Here is a 26,995-nt window from a genome sequence, read left to right as displayed (position 1 = left end):
ATTTCAGTGTATGGTATATAGAGCAGTATAAAGTCATTGTCTGTATGAAATTTTAGTTTGTACTTACTTTACCAGTGCTTTTTTATGTAGCCTGTTGTAAAACTAGGCAATTATCTAGATGAATTGATGTACCCCCTGGAAAATCTCTGCGTACCCACAAGGGTATGCGTACCCCAGTTGACAACCACTGCTCTAAAACTATACAGCCTTCCTCTGCACAATATATATAAGGGCTGTCAAGTGATTAAAAAAATTAATCACAATTAAATTTGCACTGTTAAACAATAATAAAATATCATTTAAATATTTTTGGATGTTTTCTACATTTTCAAATATAATGATTTCAATTACAACACAGAACACAAAGTGTACAGTGGTCACTGTATATTTATTTTTGATTACAAATATTTGCACTCTAAAAACAAAAGAAATAGTATTTTTCAATTCACCTAATACAAGTACTGTAGTGCAATCTTTTTATGATGAAAGTTGAACTTACAAATGCAGAATTATGTATAAAAATAACTGCATTCAAAAATAAAACAATGTAAAACTTCAGAGCCTACAAGTCCACTCAGTCCTATTTCTTGCTCAGTCAATCACTCAGACAAACAAGCTTGTTTACATTTGTAGGAGATAATGCTGCTGCTTCTTGTTCACAATGTCACCTGGAAATGAGAACAGGAGTTTGCATGGCACTGTTCCAGCCGGCATCACAAGATATTTACATGACAGATGCACTGAAGATTCATTCGTATGTCCCTTCATGCTTCATCCACCGTTTCAGAGGACATGCGTCCATGCTGATGACAGGTTCTGTTCAACAACAATCCAAAGCAGTGTGGACCAACACATGTTCAGTTTCATCATCTGAGTCAGATGCCACCAGCAGAAGGTGGATTTTCTTTTTTGGTGGTTTGAGTTTTGTAGTTTCTGCGTTGGAGTGTTGCTCTTTTAAGACTTCTGAAAGCATGCTCCATACCTCGTCCCTCTCAGATTTTGGAAGGCACTTCAGAACTCCAAAACTTGGGTTGAGTGCTGTAGCTATCTTTAGAAATCTCACATTAGTACCAGGCAAGTGGCTGGGGGTGTCTCGTTTTCTCTTTGGGAAATATGGTCACCCTATTTAATATTAATTCCGCCTCGTCTCACTGTATGCGTGTTTTGTTGTTGGCAAGGGCTGCTCTTCTCTTACTGCACATACTTCCCTGTTGCTTCATTCCCGTCTCCCCTCAATAGTTGTCTCCATCTGGGGGCTACCATCCCACAGCTGACTCTGAGAGCAGCTCTTGTAGCAGCGGTAGCTAGTAAAGACAGCTAAACTGGGTCCTCATTTCCAGGTGCCTTTAGAGGTGTCCAAGCTCCTCTTTGCCAGACAAAGAGCCCACTGAAGCAGTTGGAAACAAGGAGAACAGTCAGCACCAAGTGGCCCTCCAGATAGCCTGAGAACTGCTACTTCTGACTCAATCTCAAATTTATTCATTTTGCATCTATATCCCCTGGAAAGGCCTTTAGGTCTTCTTTTTCACCATAGATTTGCTCTAGCATGGCTTGGAGGGAGTTCTCCAATTCAGAACCGGGGCCTGAGTTTCCGCTACAAGTAGCTGATGCCAGCTTTAGGCAGATTTCAGCTTGAAAACATCTAACTGATCCAATTAATTTTTGTACACATAATAGTCAAGTTGCCTCTGAATTAATTCTGTACATTTCAGATCAGGTTTGGCAAACTGTTGCAACATTAGCATTTTTATGGTTCCCTAAGTGAGTGCTTAGCTAGACATGGATTTAGCATAGCACTTAAGCACATACTTATCTTTAAGCACAAAAACTCATGTATGACCATTCTGTACATTAGCAATTTCCCCCACACACCTATTTGATGTTCTTTGATGTTTTTGAATATTGAATGATATTCTGAAACTACCAAATAATTTAAATTTTAATAGTCGCTATTAAGTATATACAACAAAATCTTTACATAATATGTTTATACTACTCATTTAGAATTCTTAACTTTCGGTGTTAAATATCTTAACCGTTACAAGTGACAGCAGGCTAAAATTTGACCTACAGATTGCCACTTGGATGTGACATTTTCTACCAAATAAGTTCCTGATCCTGCAAACAGATGTGTGTGTAACTTTACCCACTCAAATAATTCTATTGACCTTACTCATGTGAGTAAAATTACTTATATGGATTTGTACTAATGAGGCAAAAATATGTAAATTGGTTAAATCACTGACATAGCAAACAATCCATTATCATTTCTGCTCTATCACTTAAAAATGGCTTTTGGGGGGGGGGGGATGACCAAAGGGTCTCTCTAAAATATTTTATTGTTCCAAAAAACAGTATTAAGGCATCAAAAGAAATATTACATATCTTTATATAATTATACATGCTATGCTGTGAGATTTCTGGTAATCCAGTGGCCTAATCTTTAATAAATGTAAATTTTATACTCTGGACATGTGCAAGAATTGAGACAAAACAAAATATAACAAAACATGCACACAACGTCTTTTGTCTTAAAATGAGACCTTATAGTTATACATTTACTTTCTATAAACTAGAGCCTTTTGAGTTTACATTGAGAAATAGCTAAGCACATGCCTACGTACTTTTCAAAGTACTTTAGCTCTAAAAGTGCACCATGCAATAATGCCACATAATTTTTACTAACTGTTTATTGTATATCCTGTAGTAGTTCCCTCTGCATCTGAGATAAGGATGTGATATTCTTCTAAAATTCCCGCCCTTTAAAACCATCATCTCCACAAAGACCTAATATCATGGCCACCAGCAGATGCTTTTTGGAGGCTAACAAAACTGTAGCATAGGCTAGTTATATACTCACTTCTGGTATTACCCTGTCCTGAGTACTGAGCATACAAACAATAAATAGCATCCCATAACCCATCTGCAATGAAAGTCACAGCCCAGTTCAGAAAACAAATTGTGATCCTTTTATATTGCAAATGCCACTAGGGCATTGTTACGACAAATACAAATACTCTGTAAAAGTTTTATGTTTCACAATTTATTATCAGCCATTTCAAACTGTAATCTGTTGAAACTTGCTGGTTAACAGAGGCAAAAATCATGGATCATTCAGGATTTTGAGTAGCTATTTTAAAAAAAAAAAGTAAAACAAAATGGTGCCTCCGTATTGACTATGTAACAGAGAAGGTTAGAGCATGCCAACTCCATTAAGGGGTAAACAGTGAGGTGACAAAATTTGCAGATGATACAAAACTACTCAAGATACTTAAACCAAACAAAAGGAAGTATTTTTTCACACAACGCACAGTCAACCTGTGGAACTCCTTGCCAGAGGATGCTGTGAAGGCCAAGACTATCACAGGGTTCAAAAAAGGACTAGATAAATTCATGGAGCATAAATCCATCAGTGGCTATTAGCCAAATGGGCAGGAATGAAAAATTATGCTCTGAAGTGTCCCCAGCTTATGGTTTGCCAGAAGTTGGGAATGGGAGACAGAGGATGGATCACTTCATGATTACCTGTTCTGTTCATTCCCTCTGATGCACCTGGCATTGGCCACGGTCGGAAGACAGGATACTGGGCTAGATGGACCATTGTTCTGATCCAGTATGGCAGTTCTTACGTTATTTTCATTCTGCATTGGAATGAAAATAAAACCTTTTGTATTTTTTTTACAAAACGGAAAGGTGTGGAACCCTCCATTTTCAGATTGAAAAGATTAAGTTCCTGATTAGTGTCTACACCTCTCTGGTCAGAAGTGAATAGAGCACCTTGGAACTCAGAAATCTTCCCATCAGAAATTTCATCAAACCAATACGTCTTTGTGAAAGGTTTTGGTTTTGGCAAAACAATGTATTTCAATGTCAAAAATGTTCCAAGAAGCTCTACTATGTAACATTCTTACTGTTCAGAAGCAGTCTAGATAATGTAATAAGTATTTTTATTATGCAAAGCTTCATTAAAAGGAACAAGTTGAGTGGTGGCGTTTTAATGGTGCACAAGATGAATATAACACTTGCTCAGGCATCTTATGTAATAATCACCAAGTTTTCTGAGTACGTGGGGCAGTAATTTCATTATCCATTATTGTCATGTTACATCTCATTTAAATGAATGTGACACCTGCAATATCATTATGAATGTGTGTAACAAGAATACCACTCAGCAATACTAATAGTATGTAACACTGTGAAGTCAGAGAATCTCAATAAAAATAAGGTAGCTGATGCGGCATCTCAAAATAAGGCTAGCCGTTTATGAATAAAGCTTAAAGGAAATGAAATTAAATAGAGCTGTAGTAAAAACTTGATAAAAAGGGGGAAATTCAAAGTTGGGACCATCCTTTTACCAGGAGAGCTTTCGCTATTACTACCCTTCGTTCACCCTATTGTGCCAAAGCAGTATAGCTCATCTAATTTTCCACGAAGAGGGCTTCAGAAGAGTGGCTATGCTATATACCATCTAGCTTGAGCTACAATACCAGGCACAAAAGGGGAAGTTAAGGACAGAATAAGGTCAACTTTTATCCAAAATCCCCAGAGGCCTATTCCATTTTTAACTCGATTTTCTTGCTTTTTGTTTGGCTGTTTGATCCTGGAGTTATTTTAATACAGTTTTTGCATTTCATCAAGTAAGAACATGAGAGATATTACTGCACATGTGAAATAACTGTTTGAATGAATCCTCAGCTCCACTAGGTAAATTTAAATGGAATTAAAATGTTTACATTTCTTTGGACATAAAAATCCAAATACATAATATTATTGGGGGGAGGAGGGGAGGAAGAGGGCATACCAAAAATGCTTAAGCTATTTGAGTGAACAACAGGTCCTTGATTCCATTAGCTCTGAGCTGTTGACATTTGTATCAGTAAATACACTAGAAGATCATTTCAACAATGCAAAGAATTTTCTAAACATAAAGGAATGCCAGAGGAATCATTATTAAAAGGCTTGTCATTCCTCTTAACCTGCACTGTAAACAGTGAATTGCTGGTGCATAGTTAAGTAATATTTAAACATGGAATGTACATTTAATTTTATAAATTACATGAAATGCAGGTTAAAGAGCAAAAGTTTTAGCGACAGCAGGAGCATGCCTTGACATTTTGTACAACATAATTTAAGTGAATATCACACCTATCCACCAAAACTGTGACACACAACCTACTTGAAAGAGTAGACAAAAGAAGCATTAAGAAGCAATTATATTCGATGAGATATCTTAATAAAAGACGCTGGTGTTTGATGACTGATGAATAGTCAAATCTCTAGAGTTTGAGTATCTTGTAATACATTTTATTAAGTAGCTGTTTGAAGTTGCAAGCCCCATGTGCATCCAACGGCAGAATTATGCATTATGTTTTAGGTGGTTATTTAACTCTGGATTATGAGCACTGATGAAAGTGGCAGAGAACATGCCTACCTATCCACTTGAAAATATTTATTGTGTACATGAGCTTGGCAAGTTTAAGTGTGTAGAAAAAATGTTTATCATTTTATTCTATTAGGGGAGTCAAAATGAAAGGAGTACTCACTCTTAAGCATTTGGTCTAGTCACACAGTTGTCTCATGCCATTTTTTTTTAAAAAAAGCTAATAAAATCATAGGTACATACATTTGATGTTGGTTTGCTTGGTTGTTTTTGTTAAAATATGTTCTATTACAATCTGTTAGGGAAACACTATCTTAACACTTCTAATTTGATATATAGCCATGTGATTTGCGTGACACGAATAAAGCTGAAGAAAGCAAAAAAGTTGCATGTTTTCATTAACTTATTTCATTTTAAAATTCTACAATGTTTTGTAGTTTTAAATTTGATGTTCCTGATGTAGAGTACACAATTGTAAGATGGTACCTTGCCATGATAATCTTTTTTAAAAAGAAAGTGCTTTGCTTAACAGATCTCAAATCAGTTGCACATAAATCATCCACATTACTTTAATGTAATTTGCATAACAATAAGCACTTATAAAAAAAAGCTCAGAGAATATTACTAAGGACGGCCCCATTAAACCCCCAAACAAAATATACACATCATATATTCAACAAATATTAGACCTATCTCCAAAAGTGAGCCATCTTGTTTGACCAGCATAAAAAGTTTGATGCAGTTGATCAGAACTATGTCTAAGACATGTTTACTACTTGCATTTCCATAAAATCCACTTTTTCAGCATTTAACCCTAAAAAGATTATATTATGAAAAAACTACACTTCTCTCAGACAGAAACAAGAGGAAGTGATGGAAAAGAAGCTGACAGCTACATGAATGGTACATACACATAAGAGTACATTTAACCTTTATGTTGCCAGGAAAAGGCAGAATACAAACTCTTTGCAGAAAAGCTCCCAAATCACAAGTCAAAAGAATAGCAACCCTATTTAAAAATATTTTTTGTGCATGACTGATTATACTGTCAACACCTTCCATTAGAGAATGGCATAATAAACTCAGATGTCTGTGAGTAGCTTCTTTCCCATTATCCCCTCAGGCATTTCTGGGCATTTCCAATCCATTGGGATAAGTCAGAGAGCGACCAGGAACTCAGAACACTGACAGGTAGAGAGAATTTTTCAAGTGCATTGCAGTTTATAATACAGATTTTGCAGGGGTCTTAAAAACAGCCATTCTATTTTGACGTATAGCTACTACTGCAGATGTCTGACAGCAAATTGAGGGGGGGTGGGGAACCCTGATTACTTAATTCCTGAAGCAATTCTGAACATGCAGCAGCAAAGAAGCCCACTTGAGTTACTTTCTACTGTAAAGATCAGGGCACAGTTCAGACACAAAGGACTTTCAATCAACAAATATTAATCATCAACTTGAACTTATGCAGGAGCAATTATTTTTTAAAAGCCATGTAGTAGAAATATGAATGTAGTTACATTTATATATAAAAGTGTTCTAAAAAGGCTATCATATCAGTTTACAACACAAAGTCGTCTAACAAAAGGCTTGCAACAGTAAGAATCAATTAACTGCACCTGAAATATTAACCACTGCTACAGACCCTGCTTGATTTGAAAGCTAAGATAGCTTTTGTTTCTAATTTCCTACCAGAAAATTTAGACAAATAAATAATAGTAGTCTAATGCTTATAATACCTGCATGAGGCTCACATGTAGATATCTATCCAGTGTTAGCATTTTGTAATAAAAACAATATTGAATATTTATCACAACAGGAAAACATTAGGTTACACAGTGCTTACTTCGAAAATGCTCTGAAGCATAATAATAGACATCCTCATAGCCCTCATGGTAATCCTCCTCAGGTCGGTACTTTTTGCCTTTTCTTCTTCTCGATCTTCTTATCTGCTTCACAAAGCCCAAGAAACGTTCCATCTCTTTCACCAGCACACAGTTAACAGCCCAGTTTACCTTTTGCTGGTCTTAGCAGCTAAGCTTCACAAAAAGCTGTTTGAGCATGAATGAACAGCAAATATAGATGGAGAGCTGCACCCTTTGACAGCCACTCTGATACCATTAAAAAAAAAAACAAAACAAAAAAAAACACCAACAGTTTCAATTATGACAAAGCATTTTGTTTTACCTTTAAGAGGACCTTTATCAAATCCATTGTTTTTATGTTGAAAAATTGCAATCAAGGTAAAGAAGGAAATAAAGAGAAGTGTTTGATCACAATCAGCCTTTAAACAAAACAGAACAAAGTTCAGAAGATCTGCCTGACAGCAAGAGGAATCCCAGCACTAGAATTTCACTATCCTATGTCTCCATCATTTGAAGAGGAGCTGGGGGGCGGGGATACATGTTAGTCAATGGACTCAACCATATCTGAAGGCAAAACAGGTTTTCTGTAGCCTGTTAATAACTATCCTGATGTTTACTGTGGCACATGCTCAAGACCTCATTTCATTTCATTTGTTTTAAAAATGTTAACCGTGCTGATCCATTTCCGATACCTCACATGGTGGATGAATAAACAACAAAGTGGTTTAATCCATATAGATAGCCTACTCACCGATAAGAGTGCATGCTGAATGTGTTAATTGGAGCAGCAGGGAGAAAGCTGGTCAGCTGCTTAAAAATGACACGTTTACCCACAGGGCATTCATGTATTCCAATCATTGTTTGATCTAAATATTAAAATGCACTTCACAGAAAGGCTCCTTATAGATCCAGCACGGCTATACAGTAATGCAAACAAAGAAAGCTATATCATGACCACACCGTACTGCCTACCCTATACTGTACTCATCTAAAATCCTAGCTGAGTTGTAAAACTTGAAAAATAACCCAGAGCAAACCAACCAGGCAGCAGAACTGTTCTGTTAGCAAAAAGCCTGAAAAGGTGCCCACATTCTTCTGACTACTTGTTTCTGCACTCCACAAGCATTCTCTAAGATAAGTCAGGAATTTCACAAGCATTTTTGACAAAATTCCCCTCCTTTAATAGGGAACAAAAGCAAATGTCCATTCAAATCCAATCAGTTGAACATTTACCAGTTTGTTTTTTAACCTCACCACCCCAGTAAACTGAGTGAGCTCTTTGTACAAGTAGGAAACCTCCAGTCTGCTGACACCTGTTTGGAATGCAATTAATCACATCAGTCAAATTATCTTGTACCTACTTACCTACCACCCCGACATATCCTGTTCCTCCTTACTCTACGAGAGGATTACTTTGAAAGCCTGGTCACTAGAGTTACTTGATGAACAAGTCACTAATTCAATTCATTTTAGGTTATGTCTATACTCCGAGCTAGGGGTGTGATTCTCCTGCTTGCATACATATACTCATGGTAGTTCAATTACAACAAGCGTGAGTATCAGTAGCAGTGTAGCTGCAATAGCCGGGGCAGCGGAGGTGCAACTGAACCCTGCCCAGTACAAACACTCCCGAAATCAGAGGGTACCTACTTGGCACAGCTAAACCATGTCTTTGCTGCCACTGCCCATGCATGCTACTGCTGCTACACTACTCTTTATACTTATGCTAGCTCTTGTCAAGCTACTGGGAGTATTTGTACACAAGCTAGGGAATCATCACACCCTTAGTTCGTAGTACAGACATAGCCAAGTATCACAGCTCTCACATGGAAGTTACTTTTTGTTACATTCCTGAGCACTGAGATTGTGTGATAAAATGATGGAAAACAACATGACTGATTTTTTAAAAAGTAATAAAACTTTGTATAGGCATTTTTATGGACAGATCATGGCACCCTCCAGAATTTTAGTTACTCTCTCTTTTTGCTATTCTGCTTCCAAACAGTACAAAACGTATTAAATGAAAATTGTGACACTTTTTATGCAAATATTTAGAGTATTAGAGCAGGAGAGGCAGACCCCCCTGAAGAGTTAAGTCTTATTATTATTATTGCTTACGTGGTCCCAGTCTATAACTCTCTCCCCAGCCCCTTTTTCAATTAGATATTAACAACATTCACCTTTTAGACCAAGGGTGGGCAAAATATGCCCCACGGGCTGGATCCAGCCCATCTAACATTTCTGTCCGGCCCGTCGGGCTCTTTGGCTGTCCCCTTGTGATCTCTGGACTGCCTGCCTGCCATGGCCCCACGCTGCTCCCAGAAGTGGCCGGCTGCTGCTGGCGTATCTCTGAACGCCCCTGGCAGGGGAGGTGAGGGGCGGGGGGAGGCAGCTCCGCACACTACCCCTGCCCCCAGCACCGTCCTCAGAGCTCCCATTGGCCGGAAATCAGCCAATGGGAGCTGCAGGGGCAGTGCTTGCGGGCGCAGGCAGCGCACGGAGACCTACTGCTCCCCTCCCCCCAGGTGGCACGCAGAGACTTGCCAGCAGCAGCCGGCCGCAGCCACTTCCGGGAGTGGCGTGGGGCCACAGCATGCAGGCAGCCTTCCTGAGCCCTACTGCACCACCGGTCGGGAGCCACCTGTGGTAAGCACTCTCGGCCAGAGCCTGCATCTCACACCCCCTCCTGCACCTCAACCCTCTGCCCCAGGTCAGAACTCCCTCCTGCACCCAAACTTCCTCCCAGACCCCACACCCCATTCTGCACCCTAATCCCCTGCCCCAGCCAAGAGCTCCCTCCTGCACCCAAACTCCCTCCCAGACCCTGCACCCCCTCCACTAATATAGTAGAAATCTGCAGCCCATGATGATTTACCAAAATTCATTGAGTGGCCCCCCCCTGCAAAAATTATTGCCCACCCCTGTTTTAGACTGAAATTTTCCAGACTCGGGCTCTACCTAAAGGTGATTTTTTTTTTAAGCAACTAAGTAAAAATGGTTCAGCCATTTTTAAATATGAGAGAGTGAAGAAAACTTTCCCCAATATAAAACAAACTTTGAGACTTTTTAACTGCCCTACTGTACGATTGGCTAAGGGATGAAAATTGAAATTTGGCATGGATATGGCCTTCACTGAGGAAATGGGCCTCTCTTTATTATTGTTATTAGTTCTGTTGTAACAGTGAGCCTCACTCTGGGATGAGGGTCCCATTGTCCTAGGCACTGTACACCCATGGACAGTCTACCCCTAAAGAGCTTGAAGTCAATCCCATGACTAGAGATAACAGGTTGAGAAAACAAATATGAGGAGACAAGGTAACAACAAAACAATCATGATTAGTGTAATAAGCGAGACAAAGTGGCTGGCTTTAGAGAACAGATGTCTTGGTGCATTTGGGGTGGTAACTAGATCTATGAAGGTAGATGTGGGGATCTGTGGATTTCTTAGATAGGGCTGTCGGTAGGATTCCACTAGTGAAACTGATCATGGTGTCCAGAAAGTAGATGCTAGTGTGGGAGTGTTCCAGAGAGAGTTCAATGAATGGGCTATAGTTGTTGAATTTGTGGTGGAAATCTGAGGGAGTTTAAGTGGTCTTGCTAGAAGATGAAAATATCTTTGATGTATCTCAGGTATATCATTGATTTCATGGTGCGTTTGTACAGAAATCCTTCTTAAGGTGGCCCATGAAGAAGTTGGCATCATCATGCCTACCTCCATAGATCCAGTAACCATCCCAATACACTAAGGAATCTGTTATCTACAGCCCATCACTCAGAAGCCACAAAATATGCTCCAAGGGAAAATTCCAGGATATGCACCTTAACACACTCAAAACCGCCCTCACTAAAACAAGGACACTGCACCAGAGAAGTAGATCACATCATGGAATGGGACATCCAAATACCCAAAGAGAACCAGCTTCAATACAGAAATAAACCCCTCCAACAGCACACCCTGAGCTGTCATCTACCATCCCACACAGAGACCCATATCATCAAACTACAGCCCATATTCCATGGAGACCCAATCTTAAAAGAAATCTTTCCTGAACCCCGTCTTCTGGCCTTCAAACAACCCCCCAACCTCTCCAAACTCATCATCAGAAGCAAGCTTCCCACAGACCAGAACTAGGGTTGCCAACTTTATAATTGCACAAAACCGAACACCCTAGTCCTGCCTCTTCCATGAGGCCCCACCCACGTTCCCCAAGGCCCCGCCCCCCAGTCCCTGCATTCCTCCTCCTTTGGTGGCTCACTCTCCCCCACCCTCACTCACTTTCACTGGCCTGGGGCAGGGGGTTGGGGTGCAAGAGGGGGTGACGGATCTAACTGGGGGGAAGGCTCTGGAGTGGGCCTGGAGATGAGGGGTTCAGGGTGTGGGAGGGTGCCCTGGGCTGGGGCAGGGGGTTGGGGTGCAGGGGCGTGAGGGCTCTGGCTGGGTGCAGGTTCTGGAGTGGGCCTGGGGTTAGGGGGCTCCATGTTTGTGGGGGGCTCAGGCCTGGGGGCTGGAGCTCAGGCTTACCTTGGGCGGCTCCTGCTCAGTGGTGCAGCGGGACTAATGGCTCTGCACTGCACCCCGGAAATGGCCATCAGGTCCAGTTCCTAGGTGTGAGGGCCAGGAGGCTCTGCACACTGCTCTCACACACAGGCACCAACCCCCAGCTCCCACTGGCCACGATTCCCGGACAATGGGAGTGTGGAGCCAATGCTCAGGGTGGAGACAGCACGTGGAGCCCCATGGCCCCCTGCCTAGGAGTCTGACCTGCTGGCTGCTTCCAGGGTTCAGCATGGTGCCAGGACAGCTAGGGACTAGCTTGCCTTAGACCCGCAGCGCCGCCAACCAGACTTTTAATGGTCCAGTTAGCAGTGCTGACCATAGCTGCCAGGGTCCCTTCTCGATTGGGTGTTCTGGTCAAACACCAGATACCTGGCAACCTTAACCAGAACACACCTACTCAAAGTGGCACCAACCCCTGTCAGAACAACAGATGCAAAACCTGCGGACATATCTCCACTGCTACAATGATCAACACCCTCATAACACACCTTTCAAGATCCATAGGTCCCACAAGCGCCAAGTTTCTTATCTGCTGGGTGTGCTCCACCCAGGCCCTGCCCCCACCCTGCTTCTTCTCCCAGGCCCCACCCCCACCCTGCTTCTTCCCACCCCCACTCCGCCCTGCCTCTTTCTGCCGCTATCCCTTCCCAGTTCCCCGCCCCATCTCCTGAGCACACTGCACCCTCGCTCTTCCCCTCAGCGCCTCCTGACACCATGAAACAGCTGATCCACAGCAGGCAGTAGGTGCTGGGAGGGAGGGGGAGGCACTGATCTGTAGGGCCCACCAGTGGGCAGGAGGCACTGGGGACGTTCTGGTAGGGGGGCTGCCAATGGGTGCTCAGCACCCACAGAATAAGCGCCTATGATGGGTTCTACACATGCCTATCACAATACGTGGTGTACCTCATCCAGTGCACTGAATGCCTCCACAACAACTGTGTGTGTGAAACCAGTCACTAAGCTCTCAAATGAATTCACACAGGAAAATGTTAAAAGAGAAAAACACCTTATCACCTCCGGGTGAGCACTTTTCACAAAGCAATCACTATATCTGTTCTATCAGGCCTCATCCTCAAAGGAAACCTAAACATTTTCAAAAGATGAGCTGGGAGTTTAAATTCATCGCTTTGCCAAACACTAAAAATCAGGGTCTTAATCAAGACACTGCATTTATGGCTTATTTCAACACTCTGTAACCCACTAGCCTCCCTTTTTGTCCTGTGACTACAGCAGTGTTAACGGGCCACTTCACCTTGAATGGTCCCTTAAAATATGTGCTAACTGCTTATGCTAAACTATCTGTTTGATCTTGTATTTAGCTGTGGTTTTCCCCTGAATGCATCCGATGAAGTGAGCTGTAGCTCTCGAAAGCTTACGCTCAAATAAATTGGTTAGTCTCTAAGGTGCCACAAGTACTCCTTTTCTTTTTGCGAAGACAGACTGACACGGCTGTTACTCTGAAACCTGTATTTAGCTGTGACACTCTTAATGTTTGTGATCCTGTAAAGTGCTACAGTTCCCATACAGTGCTTTAGTGAAGAGGGTTCACCCATTCACATAGTTAATCCACCTCCCCGAGAGGTGGTAGCTATGTCAGCGGGAGAAGCGCTCCCGTGTCAATGTAGCGCTGTCTACAAGAGGGTTAGGTTGCTATAACGAGGTCACTCAGGAGTGTGGGTTTTTCACCCCCCTGAGTGATGCAGTTGTACTGATTTAGGTCCGTAGAACTTTCCCAGACCTGAAGAAGAGCTCAGGGTAGCCCAAAAGCTTTTCTCTGTCACCAACAGCAGTTGATCCAAGAAAAGATATTACCTCACCCACCGTGTTTAATACTTTGGGACTTACACAGCTACACCACCACTGAATCGTGTAATAAGCACAGTTCTAGCACACCAACTGCCTGCCGATTTTCTAAAGAAAACTGGTTTTACTTGAAGTTTTGAGCTTTTGAAAACTGCATACTGAGCTTCCACAGTAGATTTTTTCCTCACAAAGCTTGTAAAGCACATAGCTAAGAAAGGGTTCATTGTGCACAAGTGTATGGCTAACTTAGCAAGGTAGTGAAAAAAATATACTAAAATACATCCCTGCAAACTGAGAGGGAGACCACGAGCTGGGAAGAGGTTCTTGCATTCCTTGTAAGGCATGAGAAGATTGAGGGCAGGTACCTGTGCAATTTCTAAGATGGGCAGGAGAGAGCCCATACCCTGATACGTAGTGCCCATTTTGGTCAATTTCACAGTCACAAGATTTTAAAAATCATAAATTTCATGGTTTCAGATATTTAAATCTGAAATTTCACACTATTGTAACTGTGGGTGGTACCAACCCAAAATAGGGTCATGGGGGGTCGCAAGGCTATTGTAGAGGGGTTGCGGTATTGCCACCCTTACTCGGTGCTGCTGTCTTCAGAGCCGGGCAGCTGGAGGGCAGCTGCTGGTCAGGTACCCAGCTCTGAAGGCACCGCCACCACCAGCAGCAGCTCAAAAGTAAGGGTAGAAATACCACATCATGCCATGCCACACCCACTTCTGCACTGCTGTGGAGGCCACACTGTCTTCAGAGCTGGACTCCCAGACAGCAGCCGCTATGTTTCCTGCAGCCAGGGGAGGTTCCCGGAGATGGGTCTAACCCGACCTTGGGAGTGGCTCATGTAGAGGAAGAGGAAGTCCTGTCCCTCCTCAGCCTGTTCAGGACTAGCACCTGGAGCCCGGCGCTTGGGAGTTAAAGTGACCTTGCGGGGGGAGGGAGGTGAGTGACCAAAGCGCTCTCCCTCCCCCCCACGCCCGAGTATGAGGCCCTGGGCGGTTGCCCACTCGCCCACCTGTAAGGCTAGTCCTGCCTTCCCCAAAAAGTGACCAAACCCTCCCACCCCCATACCATGCCACCTCACTTCTATGCTGCTGTTGTCCACAGCGCTGCTTTCAGACCTGAGCTCCCGCCCAGCAGCTGCTGCTCTCCGGCCGCCCAACTCTGTAAAATCTGGTCTCCCCTATAATAGTCAGATTTCATGGTCCGTGACATGTTTTTCATGGCCATGAATTTGGTAGGGCCCTACGGATGCACCTTAGTGTATCACTACAACAACTATTCATATCTAAGGTGCATAAATAGGGCTTTCCAGTGGACTCTAGCCAAAGAGCTACTTGATTTGCTGACAACTACTTTATTCATCTGTTCCCCTTTGTATAAATACCAATAGCAATGACTAATATGCCAGTCTCCTTATTTTAATTATTTTTACTAGACCATGTATGTTTTTTGTGGGGGACTTCCACACAGCTAAAGCTTCAAGTATTAAAACCAAGCTACAGCAATCCAAAAATGATGTAAGTTACCAGCCCTCCAATTTCACACCGCTGTTATTTTTAAACCACTGAACAGATTTACTGTTATTTCTAACTTTCCAGAAAACTGTATATTTAGAGGCAGTGGTGTAATATCGTTAGAGATACATACCAATTTTTGTATCTAACTTCTACCCCCCAAGTTATAACTGCAAGTCTCACCAGAGCTTTAACTATGGAGCTATTAACAGTTACTGCCAAATACAACAGTTCAGAGTTATGGGAGTCTCAGCCTGTGCGTCATAACCTCCAGGTGGGCTGCAAAAAGCAAAAAGGGGTCATGACCACTTTGTTCTTCTCATAGGCTAAATGGGATGACATCTCAGCTAGATGACAGGGGGGAGAAAGTCCTGTAATGGAAAAGATTGAGAACCTCCTTAAAGAACAGAAAATAATATTAAAAATTATCTAATAAAATATATACTGGACCAATGTGAAATGAAGTTATTTTAAATATGTAAAATAAACATGAGATGCTTCACCTATGCCTGTACATTTGAGGGGGAATTGCATTATTTGAGAAATATTACAAAATGAAGACTATTTCAAAACATATAGGCACAAAGGGGGTAGAGCTAAAAGTTCTGTAACAATTCCTGATTACTGAGTGCTTCACTGTGTAACTTTAGCAATATATTAGAACCATAAAATCATAGAATATCAGGGTTGGAAGGGACCTCAGGAGGTCATCTAGTCCAACCCCCTGCTCAAAGCAGGACCTAATCCACAACTAAATCATCCCAGCTAGGGCTTTGTCAAGCCTGACCTTAAAAACCTCAAAGGACGCTTTGCATATGAAATATATATTTGATACATAGCATATGAAATATATATTTAATACATAGCCCATACTATATTTAATGTTTTTAATGTCTTCAATGTGTTTTACAAATATTAAGACTCAGAATATACCTGTGAAGTAAATGTTATCACCATCCCATTTTCAAATGAATAAGTACTGCATCTTGAATCAAATGTTACAAATACAGCATCCTAAAGTGAAAAATTGTCATTTCTTTTTCCATATCTATCCTCCAATCTGTAGCCCACTCTTGGGAATATTTCATTTCTCACCGACAACACCGGGAACTCTTTTCAAAGTTTTGGCACCATGGGGTTTTTATAATCCCCACATAAAATCCTTCTAGAGTTTTAGCTAGAAAAAAAAAGGACTGAGGTAAAATTTTCAAAAGTGCCACAGTGACTTAGAAGTCTAAGTCCCATTGACATTAGCTCCTAAATGACTTCGTTTTTGAAAGTGTAAATCTGAGTACGATGTGGCAGGTTAAATGTGGCATACACTCTGGGCTGTGTTGACACTAGAATTTTTGGACCCATAATTCCCAACAGGTGCAAAGCCACAGCTGGAAGTTGTAATGTAGACAAGTCAGGCTTTTTGGATGATCACGTTTCCAAAAGACTTAGCCAAAAATCTTTACATGTGTTGTACTCTCTTGGTCCTGATTAGAAGTAGTGTCTTTGATTAGCTTGGGGTGGGGGGAAGCCATGAAAGTTCAGGCATTTAGTTGTTTAGATGTTAACTGTAATTTCCATGAATACAATACAGTTCACAATTCAATTTTTGGCCCTTATGAAACTCTGGTGATGACAGCATTTCGTAATGTAGATATATGTCTGCTCTGACAATTAACTCATTTCATATAGGTTACCAAGACCCACACAGTGATACCTTTCAGATAATATCAAACCTGGGCCTGATTCAAATCAGTGACCTGCTGGCCAAAGGCTTCATGACAACAATAAAGTAAACATGACATTAAGATACTATGCTCTTGAGAGAGCTGAATTAAGACCTCTGCAGATATGTAGCATGAGATCCATATAATCAGGATCAGAGAATGCTACTGCTTCAAAATATGGGTTAAGATGTATAAGCTTCACCTCCCCATCTGTGGTAGCCATAGCAAATATTAGTTGTTACTATCAGTAAAAGCTCTACATTTAACACCCCTGTTTGCATACAATTATTGTTCACCACTCACGGAAGCATAAGCAAATATTTGGTTCTGAATGGAATGTGGTATAATAAAATCAATATATTCATAGATGCCCACAGGAAAACTGTTCTGTAAAGTCTAACATTTCATAGTGAGTGAATGAGAATGAACCAGCTTGACAAGTTAGATACCAGAAAACAGCCTGTAGAACCTTGATCTGACTAGCATAAAGAAAGTTTATAGGTGCCCAGGAGAGAAACTCGTCACCGAGCTCTACCTATTTTTTTTAGAGTTAAACATTCCTGATGAAAGTTCATTAGAAGTGTAATAATGTACATGACATTTCATGAATGATAGACTTGTTTACTAAAGCATAAATCCACTTTTAAAAAGGTATTTGGGGAAAGAATGGGAGGAGGGTTAGATTGGTATTTCTGTCCATAATAAAATAGGCATGGCATTAAGATATTATGCATTTAAGAGAGGTTGACACCTCATTGGGCTTAAAGACGTGGACCTTGAGACCATCAGGATGCAAGGGAGAGAAGCAGACCTGCATAATGCTTCACTCCTCACCTACAGTATATAGTTCACAGCAAAAAAAAGTCAAAGCTTTAGACAGGTGAGCTCCACATACCTGATCAAGCCAGTATATAACATTTCTGCTATCGAGAGGGAACACTGGGTTTGCCTCACTGAGTTCTGACTGGAGAACACACAAGCAAGAGAATGCAACAAGTTGGCACAAGAGTCCTGCTTAATATTACCCCTCTTGGGACAAAAATAAAGCTGCATTTAAATGGTTTCTGGAATTCGACTGAACACAGAAAATCTCCAAAGTACAAATCTCTTGAGTTACAGCATAGATTTTCCATGTGAAAAACTTAAATGTATTGCAGAGATCCAAGAGACAGGAGGGGAGGGCTTATCTTTTCCAGCCCTCTTGCAATTGTGGGATGAACATCTGAATCTACAGTTTTTCGATGCCGAGACCAAAAATCACAGACATCCTGATTTCCAGAAGTTGTTTCCCTGTAAGAGCCTTGTCTTTCCTGACATTCTAGTTTCTCAGTTGCAGATGTGGAATTATATATTCTCAGGAGAGACTGTGGGTGATCACGTACCCTGAGCTAATAGCCTCTAGAACCAGTCCATCTCAAGGAGGCTTCTGAATACAGGTTCAATCTTCTTCCAACATTTGCCTGCTGAGACCATCATAAAAGTGTTGACTATTTGAAATATTATACTAACCTACCCTATCATTCAATATTAGATCAACTTCAAGATCCTGGTCGGTCCTCACCTTCAAAGTCCTTAATGGCCTAAGCAGTATTACAGGAAGAGCCTCCTCTATGCTACAGCTTCCCTAGCAATGGCACCAATTCAGACATTCTTGTGGGGGGAAAAGAAGGAGAAAATTCCAGTCCCCATCCACCTCATCACCCAGCAAAGACCCCATTCCAGTCCTTACTTCTCCCCTCCTCTTCCCTCCCGTTGGGACCCTGGGTCTCCCATGCCAGGGAGTCTCCCCCCTCTCTTACCTCTACAGTGCATAAGCCGGGGCTGCAGGAATCAAGCAATCGGTGGACTCCCCTGCACTCCAGAAACAGACTCCTCATGCATCTGGTCAGCCCACCATTTGGCTCAACCACACCTCCATCTGGACAGAGGGGTGGCTGGGCCAAATTTTAGTGGCATTCCGTCTGCGCCACAGGAGCAGTGCACCAGACCACTCCGGCATTAGCCATACTGATTTAGTAGGGGCCCAATGCCTAAACATGGTCGGGCCACTGCCTCTCCAGCTCTGCGGCCTATGGACCTTTCAGCAAGTATTTTGTGCCAATTTTAGCCTACTTTACTTCAGTTCATGACTGGTCACTGTAAGTATTTACTATTAATTATTCACTCAAAGTCACACACTGTTGTTTGTTTCTGTTTTCTGATTAGAGGATACAAACTTTATAAACCTTTTCTGTTAATAAATTATCCGTAACCATTCATAATTATTTGACAGATCTATTGTGCAAATAACCAGTTTTTCAAAATCTCTGTGCAAGCACTTCCAACATACACTCCGAGTTATTCATAAATGTTAGCATTCCTGATTGCTTTTGCTCTCTGCAAGCTTTCTAGCAAACAAATACACACTCACAAATCAGTGTATGACCAATGCTAATGCTGTGGAATGAGGAAAGGTAGTGGAAAAGGGATTAACTCACAAAAATACTGGTTAATTTTGTGAGAGAGAGAGAGAGAAAGAGCACGCAAGAGCAAGTGAGCCTATACATAGCTCGTAGATGTGCTGCAAACTGCTGTGAAATCTTCATAACCCTATTTAAAAGGGTCACTGTCAACTAGAATTGGTGAAAAATGTATGTTCTGAGGGAAAAGAATTCTAAGCCTTTTTTTTTTCTCCATTTAAAAAAGTTTCAGTGGAAATACAATTTATACATTCTATCCCGGGGTGGCCAACCTGTGGCTCCGGAGCCACACGTGGCTCTTCAGAAGTGAATATGCGGCTCCTTGGATAGGCACCGACTCCAGGGCTGGAGCTACAGGTGCCAACTTTCCAACGTGCCGGGGGGTGCTCACTGCTCAACCCCCTCTCTCTGCCACAGGTCCTGCCCCCACTCCACCCCTTCCTGCCCCCTCCCCTCAGCCTGCCATGCCCTCGCTCCCTCCTTTCCCCCAGAGCCTCCTGCATGCTATGAAACAGCTGATCGGGAGGTGCGGGGAGGAAGGGGGAGGCATTGATTGGCGAGGCTGCCGGTGGGCAGGAGGCGCTGTGAGTGGGAGCTGCTGATGTATTACTGTGGCTCTTTGGCAATGTACATTGGTAAATTCTGGCTCCTTCTCAGGCTCAGGTTGGCAACCCCTATTCTATCCCTTTATCTGTTTTTTCTGTACCTGCTAGATGAACTGTCTCAAGACCAGGTCGCAGGTGGTCCAGCCTAGCGAGTGGAGCAGGAGTCAGAACAAGAGTCATAGTCTCAATGCCAGAGCCCAGGGTCAAGAGAGGGTCAGACTAAGGAATTGGAGCCAAAGGTCAGAATCGAAGTCTGTCCAAATGCCAGAGCTACAGATCAAGGCAGAGGGAGGAATCAGTGCAAAGGGTCAGAACTGGATTACCTGGAGTTGGGGAAGGCAGGAGCAACAGTGGTTCCTGTGCAGGCGCAGGGGCGGGGGAGGGGGGAAATAGCTCAGTGGTTTGAGCATTGGCCTGCTAAACCCAGGGTTGTGAGTTCAATCCTTGAGGGGGGCCATTTGGGGCAAAAATTGGGGATTGGTCCTGCTTTGAGCAAGGGGTTGGACTAGATGACCTCCTGAGGTCCCTTCCATGATTCTAGGACTGGAACAAGGTCCAGTGCAAGGATTAGGTGGGAGCAGGACAGAAGCAAGGCAAGCACAGGGAGACAGAATCCATCAGTCTGTGCCTTGAGCAGCCAGAGAGCTACTGCTGGGCTTAAAAACAAGCTAGCTAGCTTCCTCAGGCAATCAGGTGGGGCGGTCTTTTAGCCTGCCTGGCTGATGTGCCCCAGCTTTGGTCATTAGGCCATCAGGCGACTGAGCAGGTTCAGCTACAGGGCCTGATTCCTGACACTAATAGCTGAAACACACAAAAGTGGATAAACAGAATCTAACCTGACACTACCACAGAGACACCCATTGCCATGATAAACACCAGAAAAGTCTGGATTTGCTTAGTGTTTCGAGTTTACTGACAGTGGCTCTACTGTTAAGAATTAACTAGGTTTTGTCTCTGACAGGACTTTACAAATTCTCTAGAGCTGAAACAGTAGATTGCTTTTATTTAAAAAAAAACCTAAAAGTGAAAAATACTCTTTGAGGGGTCTGAATTGAGGGTATTTTGATCCCTGGCAAGTGTTTCTGGGAAAAGAAATAAATGGTCAAAAAGAACACTTCTGAAATCTTGCTTGGTATGTCTCACTCAATTTTGTACCCCTTTTGCACATAAAGTGTACATTGTACCAACTTCTAAGTTCATACAGAAGTAAATATGTCCCTCATTTGAACTATGAACTTCCATTTCCAACAAATCTTTTAGCCCTTTTCTTGAAAAATTGTTTTTTCCCCCACTTAATTAAAAATAAAAACACCAAAACAAAGTTGAAGTTCAACATGAAGGTGGGAAGGAAGGAAGAAGAAAGGGAAAAAATGCATTAGACATTTCACTGGCACATGAATGCCTAACAGATATGTAAATTGATGATGTTGAGGTCAGAATTAAGGTTTTGCATCATACCATAATCCTGAGGGCATGTGCATTGTGTTACTTTATATCTGGAAGGTGACAGGGATTTAGCTGAATAAAGTTTAAGTGAAATTGACAAATGTGGTGTGTGTGTGTGTTAAAGTATGTTACAGAAGAATACCTTAATTGGACATTTCTTTCCTTTTAAAGGTTTGTGTAGGATACTGTTCCTCTTATGCAACATTAGCTGGCTTTTAAAGAATTTTTTTCTTTGTGGAAATAGCAGAAATGGTTATGGAAAAGTAGTAGATGGATGCATTCACTTAGTCATCCTGTGTATCTTTCTACCACAAGCATTTCCTGCCCAATAAACCAATGGCCTCCCTGATCCTGTTCTATGCCCTGATCGTGCAATAAACACCAACTGGGTGTTGGGGTCTGCCCACATGAAACTCACTGCAGGATCCAGGCCACTACTTCCATAGTCTCTCACCTCACCTCTCCCATATAAAATCTAGAATAATTTTAAAATGAAGAGAGCTAGCATAATGTGTTGCACAAATACCTTCCAGATGTTATTTGATGTAACCCTTCTTCCCCGCCTCCCCATTGTCTGATGTCGACTCTCTGTATCATATCAAGACCAGATTATAAACTCTTCTGCACAAGGCCCATGTCCCTATTCTTTTTTAAAGCATCATGCGCACCTCAGATGCAATATAATCCTGCTTAATGTTTACTAACAATAACAGTAATTACCTGACAGCAGTGAAAATCTAATTGATATGTCCTTCTATGGAAAACATCCACCAAATTACACTGCGTGGTTAACCACAGAGAGGAATACGTGCTGTGACAAGAGGCCTTTGTCATTTGTTTAAAAATAATGAAGGAATGGCTAAAAGGGATAGAGGATAGGTAAAGGTGAGGAGTCTGACCACAAGACAGGGAAGCCAACAATCAGAAACTAAAGCACTGGAAAAAGCTCTCTAGATCCTGAAGGCAAAATGCAACCTGTAGAGTCATAAACTGCTGATGAACAGAAGGATTTTACTGTTGTGGAACTCAAACAAGCAATTTCTGTTCAATGATCAAAAAAGAGAAGTGCAAGCGAACACACTATTATGACCGAGTGCATTTGTGACTAAAAATATGTTAATATTTATCCAAATTAGGTAATCTGTCTACAATCTCCTGCCCCAGAGGCATAGACCAACAAAATGAGTAATAAAGAATACAGTTGAGGCAGGTTAACCCATCTCATCCACTCCCAAATCCCAATCTTTCCTTTCTTTTTTAAATATCTGAATGTACCTAATAATCCTTCTAAATAAGTAAGTGTATTTTTAACAGATTGTTGTCCTCGCATGGACATCAATGGTGAGAAACAATTTGGGTAAAAAAAATACAGATTAGATGGGCAACTTGAAAGGTATAAGGAGAAATAAAAAGATGTAAAATCACAATAAGGAGAACCCAGTCGGAAGCATCTCAGTTAATCTCATATCACAAAACCATGGACAATGACCACATGACACTAGCACAATAAAAGGGCCCAATGACTAGCTCCCACACTTCAGAGAAGGAATTTGTAGAATGGAGGTTTCTACACATCTTTATAGAGAATCTTTGGCTTCCTTTTGGTCTCTACTCCAGAGCCACAGAAGTAACACCATATTTAAGGTTGTAATTTACATCCAATCATGACCCCTTTTTTAAAACTTCATTTGAGAGAGAGAAAAAAAACAAAAATGTCTCTGAAATTTCAGTGTGATCTTCTGCATAGGAGAATATTTGAGAAAGTTAGAAAGAAAATGGCCAAGGCATTCAAGAGATATCAGAGCTTGAAAAACTTGGAGCTAGTTCATGTTTGAAATGTTTCCAAGGATTTATTTGGAACCTCAAGCTCTACAAGGATCAGAATGGTTTCTTCAGTTCTCCTCTGTAGGAATTAGAGCCTTTGAGTACTACCTTGAAGAGGTAAATAGTATAATGTTTTGAACATCTGAAACTCCATCACCTCATCTTTATATGCCTGGGAGATTCCCTTCTCAGAGTGCTTTCTGCTCTCAGCTCCCTCTATCATCATAATACTTGCATAATTTAAGATTATGGATTTATATGTGAGTCAATGATTTGTACATATTTTACACATAAATATAGTAGCGATACAAGATAAAAATATCTCTTTATTCTTTTGTATACAAGCTTTTAAGAACATTATCCTTAAAGTAATATTTATCCTTGAAATCATAGTAATAATAACTCTTAGATATTCCGTGTTTCTTCTTTCTTTTTTTAAAAAAACAATAATTCCCAGACAAGACTATTTTGACTGGGAATTTCCTTGGATTTTATAAAATATTTAACATTTTTTCCTGTTGAGCTTGCAAGTTATGCAGAATGTTCTCTTCACCCCATGCTTCCCCTCCATTTTGCTTCCAACCTCATAATCCTCGCTATTTCCCCATTGTCACTCCCTGCATCACTGGCAAAGAAATATGCATATTATGTGGATTTATTTGGGAAGTTCTAGGCAGGTAGATGAGCAATCTCTCCTGTCCAGAATAGTCACTTTATCATCCTATATTGTTCTCTCTTCTCCTGATCCCCCAGAGCAGCCAGCATGCCATCAAATGTGGTTCTCTGCCAGCCATTGTGGCTGTCTGCATTGGGACTACTTGAGGTAGGTGCTTTCTAAGCCCTATTCAGGCCATGAGTCACAACCAACAGTTTTGGAAGCACACAGCATTCAGCTGTGTGCATTCTGAAGGGTGTAAAAGACTCATATGTTGTTTAGGAAGCCCACAGAGAGCAAGTATATAACATCCAAAAGCTCAAAACTGGTCTAGGGCTCCAGTTCTCACCAAGACCAGCAAACCAAAATGAATTGAAAGTTTTTACAACAAACCATTTGAGTTGTGATGAGCCAATGTCTAAGAGGAAAGAGCAGATTTTAAAACCTCAAACATCCCAAATACTTTGTCCAGCTTGCTTCAACCTTTCCAGATCAGATGCATCGTTACCATTTTGCAGGCCCAATATATAAAGATACAAAATTTAAAAAATATGAAATTTTGTATTAGGAGAGGACTTTGTAAGCTGATCTGCTTAAACATGCTTGAGTCCTCAAATTTGATGAGCAGTGATAATTGTACTCTAGAATTCTATAATTCTAAATTGGAATGAACTATTAAAAACTACATGAGAAATTTACAAAAAAAAATAAAAAACAAAAAAAAACATTTCCCCCAGTTTTATATAGTCCTACTGCACAAGGTGTCAGACTACTGAGGGAGAGTTAACGCCATTCATAAAAGTCTGAATTTCTACACTTTCTACTTTTTTTTCCCCAAACCTTTTCACCTTAGCTTAACCTTTCAAATATAACTTTTGAATTATTATTGCAACATTCTAAAGAAGGCTTTTCAGAAGTATTTACAAACTTAACTGTGCATTCAATTTTTTTTTGTCTGGAAGTTGTTCTTTACATTCCCTGCTATACTTCATTATTCATATGGAGGCTATTACCTTTACACTCTCATAATATAAGGCCTGATTATGCAAATACTGATAACTGCTCACCACTGTACACAGTCCCACTGAATTAAATAAGACTGCTCAGGGCAGTATGTACTACGCTAGTTAGTGTTTGCAACATCAAGCCCTAATTCTACACTGGTGTTGCCAGGTCCTATTTTCAGACATGTTCACACCATAAGTTGTAGGTTTATATGGGGAAAAAATATATGCTGATGAAGTAGAAATAATCTTATGTTGGTAGAAAGAATGAGCTCAGGTGTGAGGACTTACAATACAGTGCATTTTGGAAGCTAAAGGTGACTGTTTGACATTTAATATTCCAAGATGTCTAAACAACCACAATAAATTTACAAATGTAGACTTGCCACACTGTTAAATTTCATTTCACGCTCAGTAAGCAAACATTACCAAACTATAAGCACTGTCATCCTTTGTCTTTTTAGCTAGAAATCTTGTAGCCAATAAAGGTTCGACCTTGAAATATTTCACAGATGGATGAGTTGGCTTGGGTTTGCTAGTCACTCTGTTATGAAATTTACAGACCAGGACAGTTAGGTCACATTTACTGTTGTAATTTCTGGCAGGTGACTATAGGCCACATTTTAGAATACTGTCACTGGAATACAGCAGCAAAATGTCAGAAAATTAGTGTATATTAATCCTGATAGAGAAATCCTGATAGAGATTTAGAATGTGAAAATCATGTTCTTTGTATATAATATTCTTAGCAATACTTTTAGAGGTTTCTATTTTTTCATAATAAATTTCTTTGCAGGGTTTCTAATAATTTCACAAAACTACAAGAATACCTTATTAAACTATGGAAAATACATGGTTGTGTGGGAAAGGATGATTAATTGATATGGCAGGCTGACATAAGACACTGTTCATCCATTTTTTGCATGGATTGCACCTACACATCAAAAAGAAAAATTACAAGCCTTATTTACCCAAGGGATTATTTATGGTTTTCAGATACTGCCACTCCATTTGAAACACAGGACTAATCAGCTAAGCAAATTAAACAAGCAAACATACAAGTATTAATATGTGCCAACTCTCATGATCTATATATCTTACATATTTGGAGAGCTATATATTCATTTTCAATGGTATAAACTGCAATACATTTTCAATGGTATAAGCTGCAATACTTAAGGCTGCAGCATATTTCAGTATCACTTCAATTTCCACCCTATAGTAAATACACTTAATCACATTTGAAGGACAATAAATATTCAGTTCACTCTATTAAGTATTAAGTCTTCAATCAAAGTATTAAGACTGATTTAATATGAATTGCAAAACTGTGAAAAATAATTTAAGATTCAAAATAAGTGGCAAAATACTGCACCTGGACAGTTTTAAAATATGCACTGTACACGTTTTAAAATAAAAAAGGTAACAAAAAGTAAATTAAAAGATAATTAAAAATCTTCATTGTTACCTTTTAGACAAGTGTATTAGTCTCCCCAGTGTCTGCATACTGGCCCCAATCCAGCAAAAACTTACGCACATGCTTCATGCACATGCACTCAGCGGAGTTCCCCAAGGGTCAATCCTGGGGCCGGTTTTGTTCAATATATTCATTAATGATCTGGAGGATGGTGTGGATTGCACCCTCAGCAAGTTTGCAGATGACACTAAACTGGGAGGAGTAGTAGATACTCTGGAGGGTAGGGATAGGATAGAGGGACCTTGACAAATTAAAGGATTGGGCCAAAAGAAATCTGATGAGGTTCAACAAGGACAAGTGCAGAGTCCTGCACTTAGGACAGGAGAATCCCATGCAATGCTGCAGGCTGGGGTCTGACTAGCTAAGCAGCAGTTCTGCAGAAAAGGACCTAGGGCTTATGGTGGACAAGAAGCTGGATATGAGTCAACAGTGTGCCCTTCTTGCCAAGAAGGCTAACTGCGATTTGGGTTGTATAAGTAGGAGCATTGCCAGCAATCGAGGGACGTGATCATTCCCCTCTATTTGGCATTGGTGAGGCCTCATCTGGAGTACTGTGTCCAGTTTTGGGCCCCACACTGCAAGAAGGATGTGGAAAAATTGGGAAGAGTCCAGCGGAGGGCAACAAAAATGATTAAGGGGCTGGAGCACATAACTTGTGAGGAGAGGCTGAGGGAA

The 26,995-nt window shown here is 41.1% G+C and overlaps 1 protein-coding gene across 8 annotated transcripts in view; it reads right to left on the bottom strand.

The window, feature by feature from the left end:
* GRIP1 (glutamate receptor interacting protein 1) overlaps positions 1-26,995 on the bottom strand; it is a 556,578-nt gene that overhangs the window by 359,130 nt on the left and 170,453 nt on the right. For 5 of the 8 annotated variants that reach the window (XM_073327848.2, XM_073327852.2, XM_078851129.1 and 2 more), the window contains exon 1: positions 7,227-7,359. The exons of 2 other annotated variants lie outside the window; for them this stretch is intronic. In XM_073327848.2, the coding sequence (XP_073183949.1) occupies positions 7,227-7,359 (133 nt within the window). Of the gene's footprint in view, positions 1-3,525; positions 3,620-7,226; positions 7,360-26,995 lie in introns of those variants that run through there. One more of the 8 variants, XM_073327850.2, reaches the window with a different exon arrangement.

Source organism: Lepidochelys kempii, chromosome 1 (assembly GCF_965140285.1).
Source record: "Lepidochelys kempii isolate rLepKem1 chromosome 1, rLepKem1.hap1, whole genome shotgun sequence".
NCBI classification, from domain to species: domain Eukaryota; kingdom Metazoa; phylum Chordata; order Testudines; family Cheloniidae; genus Lepidochelys; species Lepidochelys kempii.
This window is presented reverse-complemented; position numbering and strand designations above follow the sequence as displayed.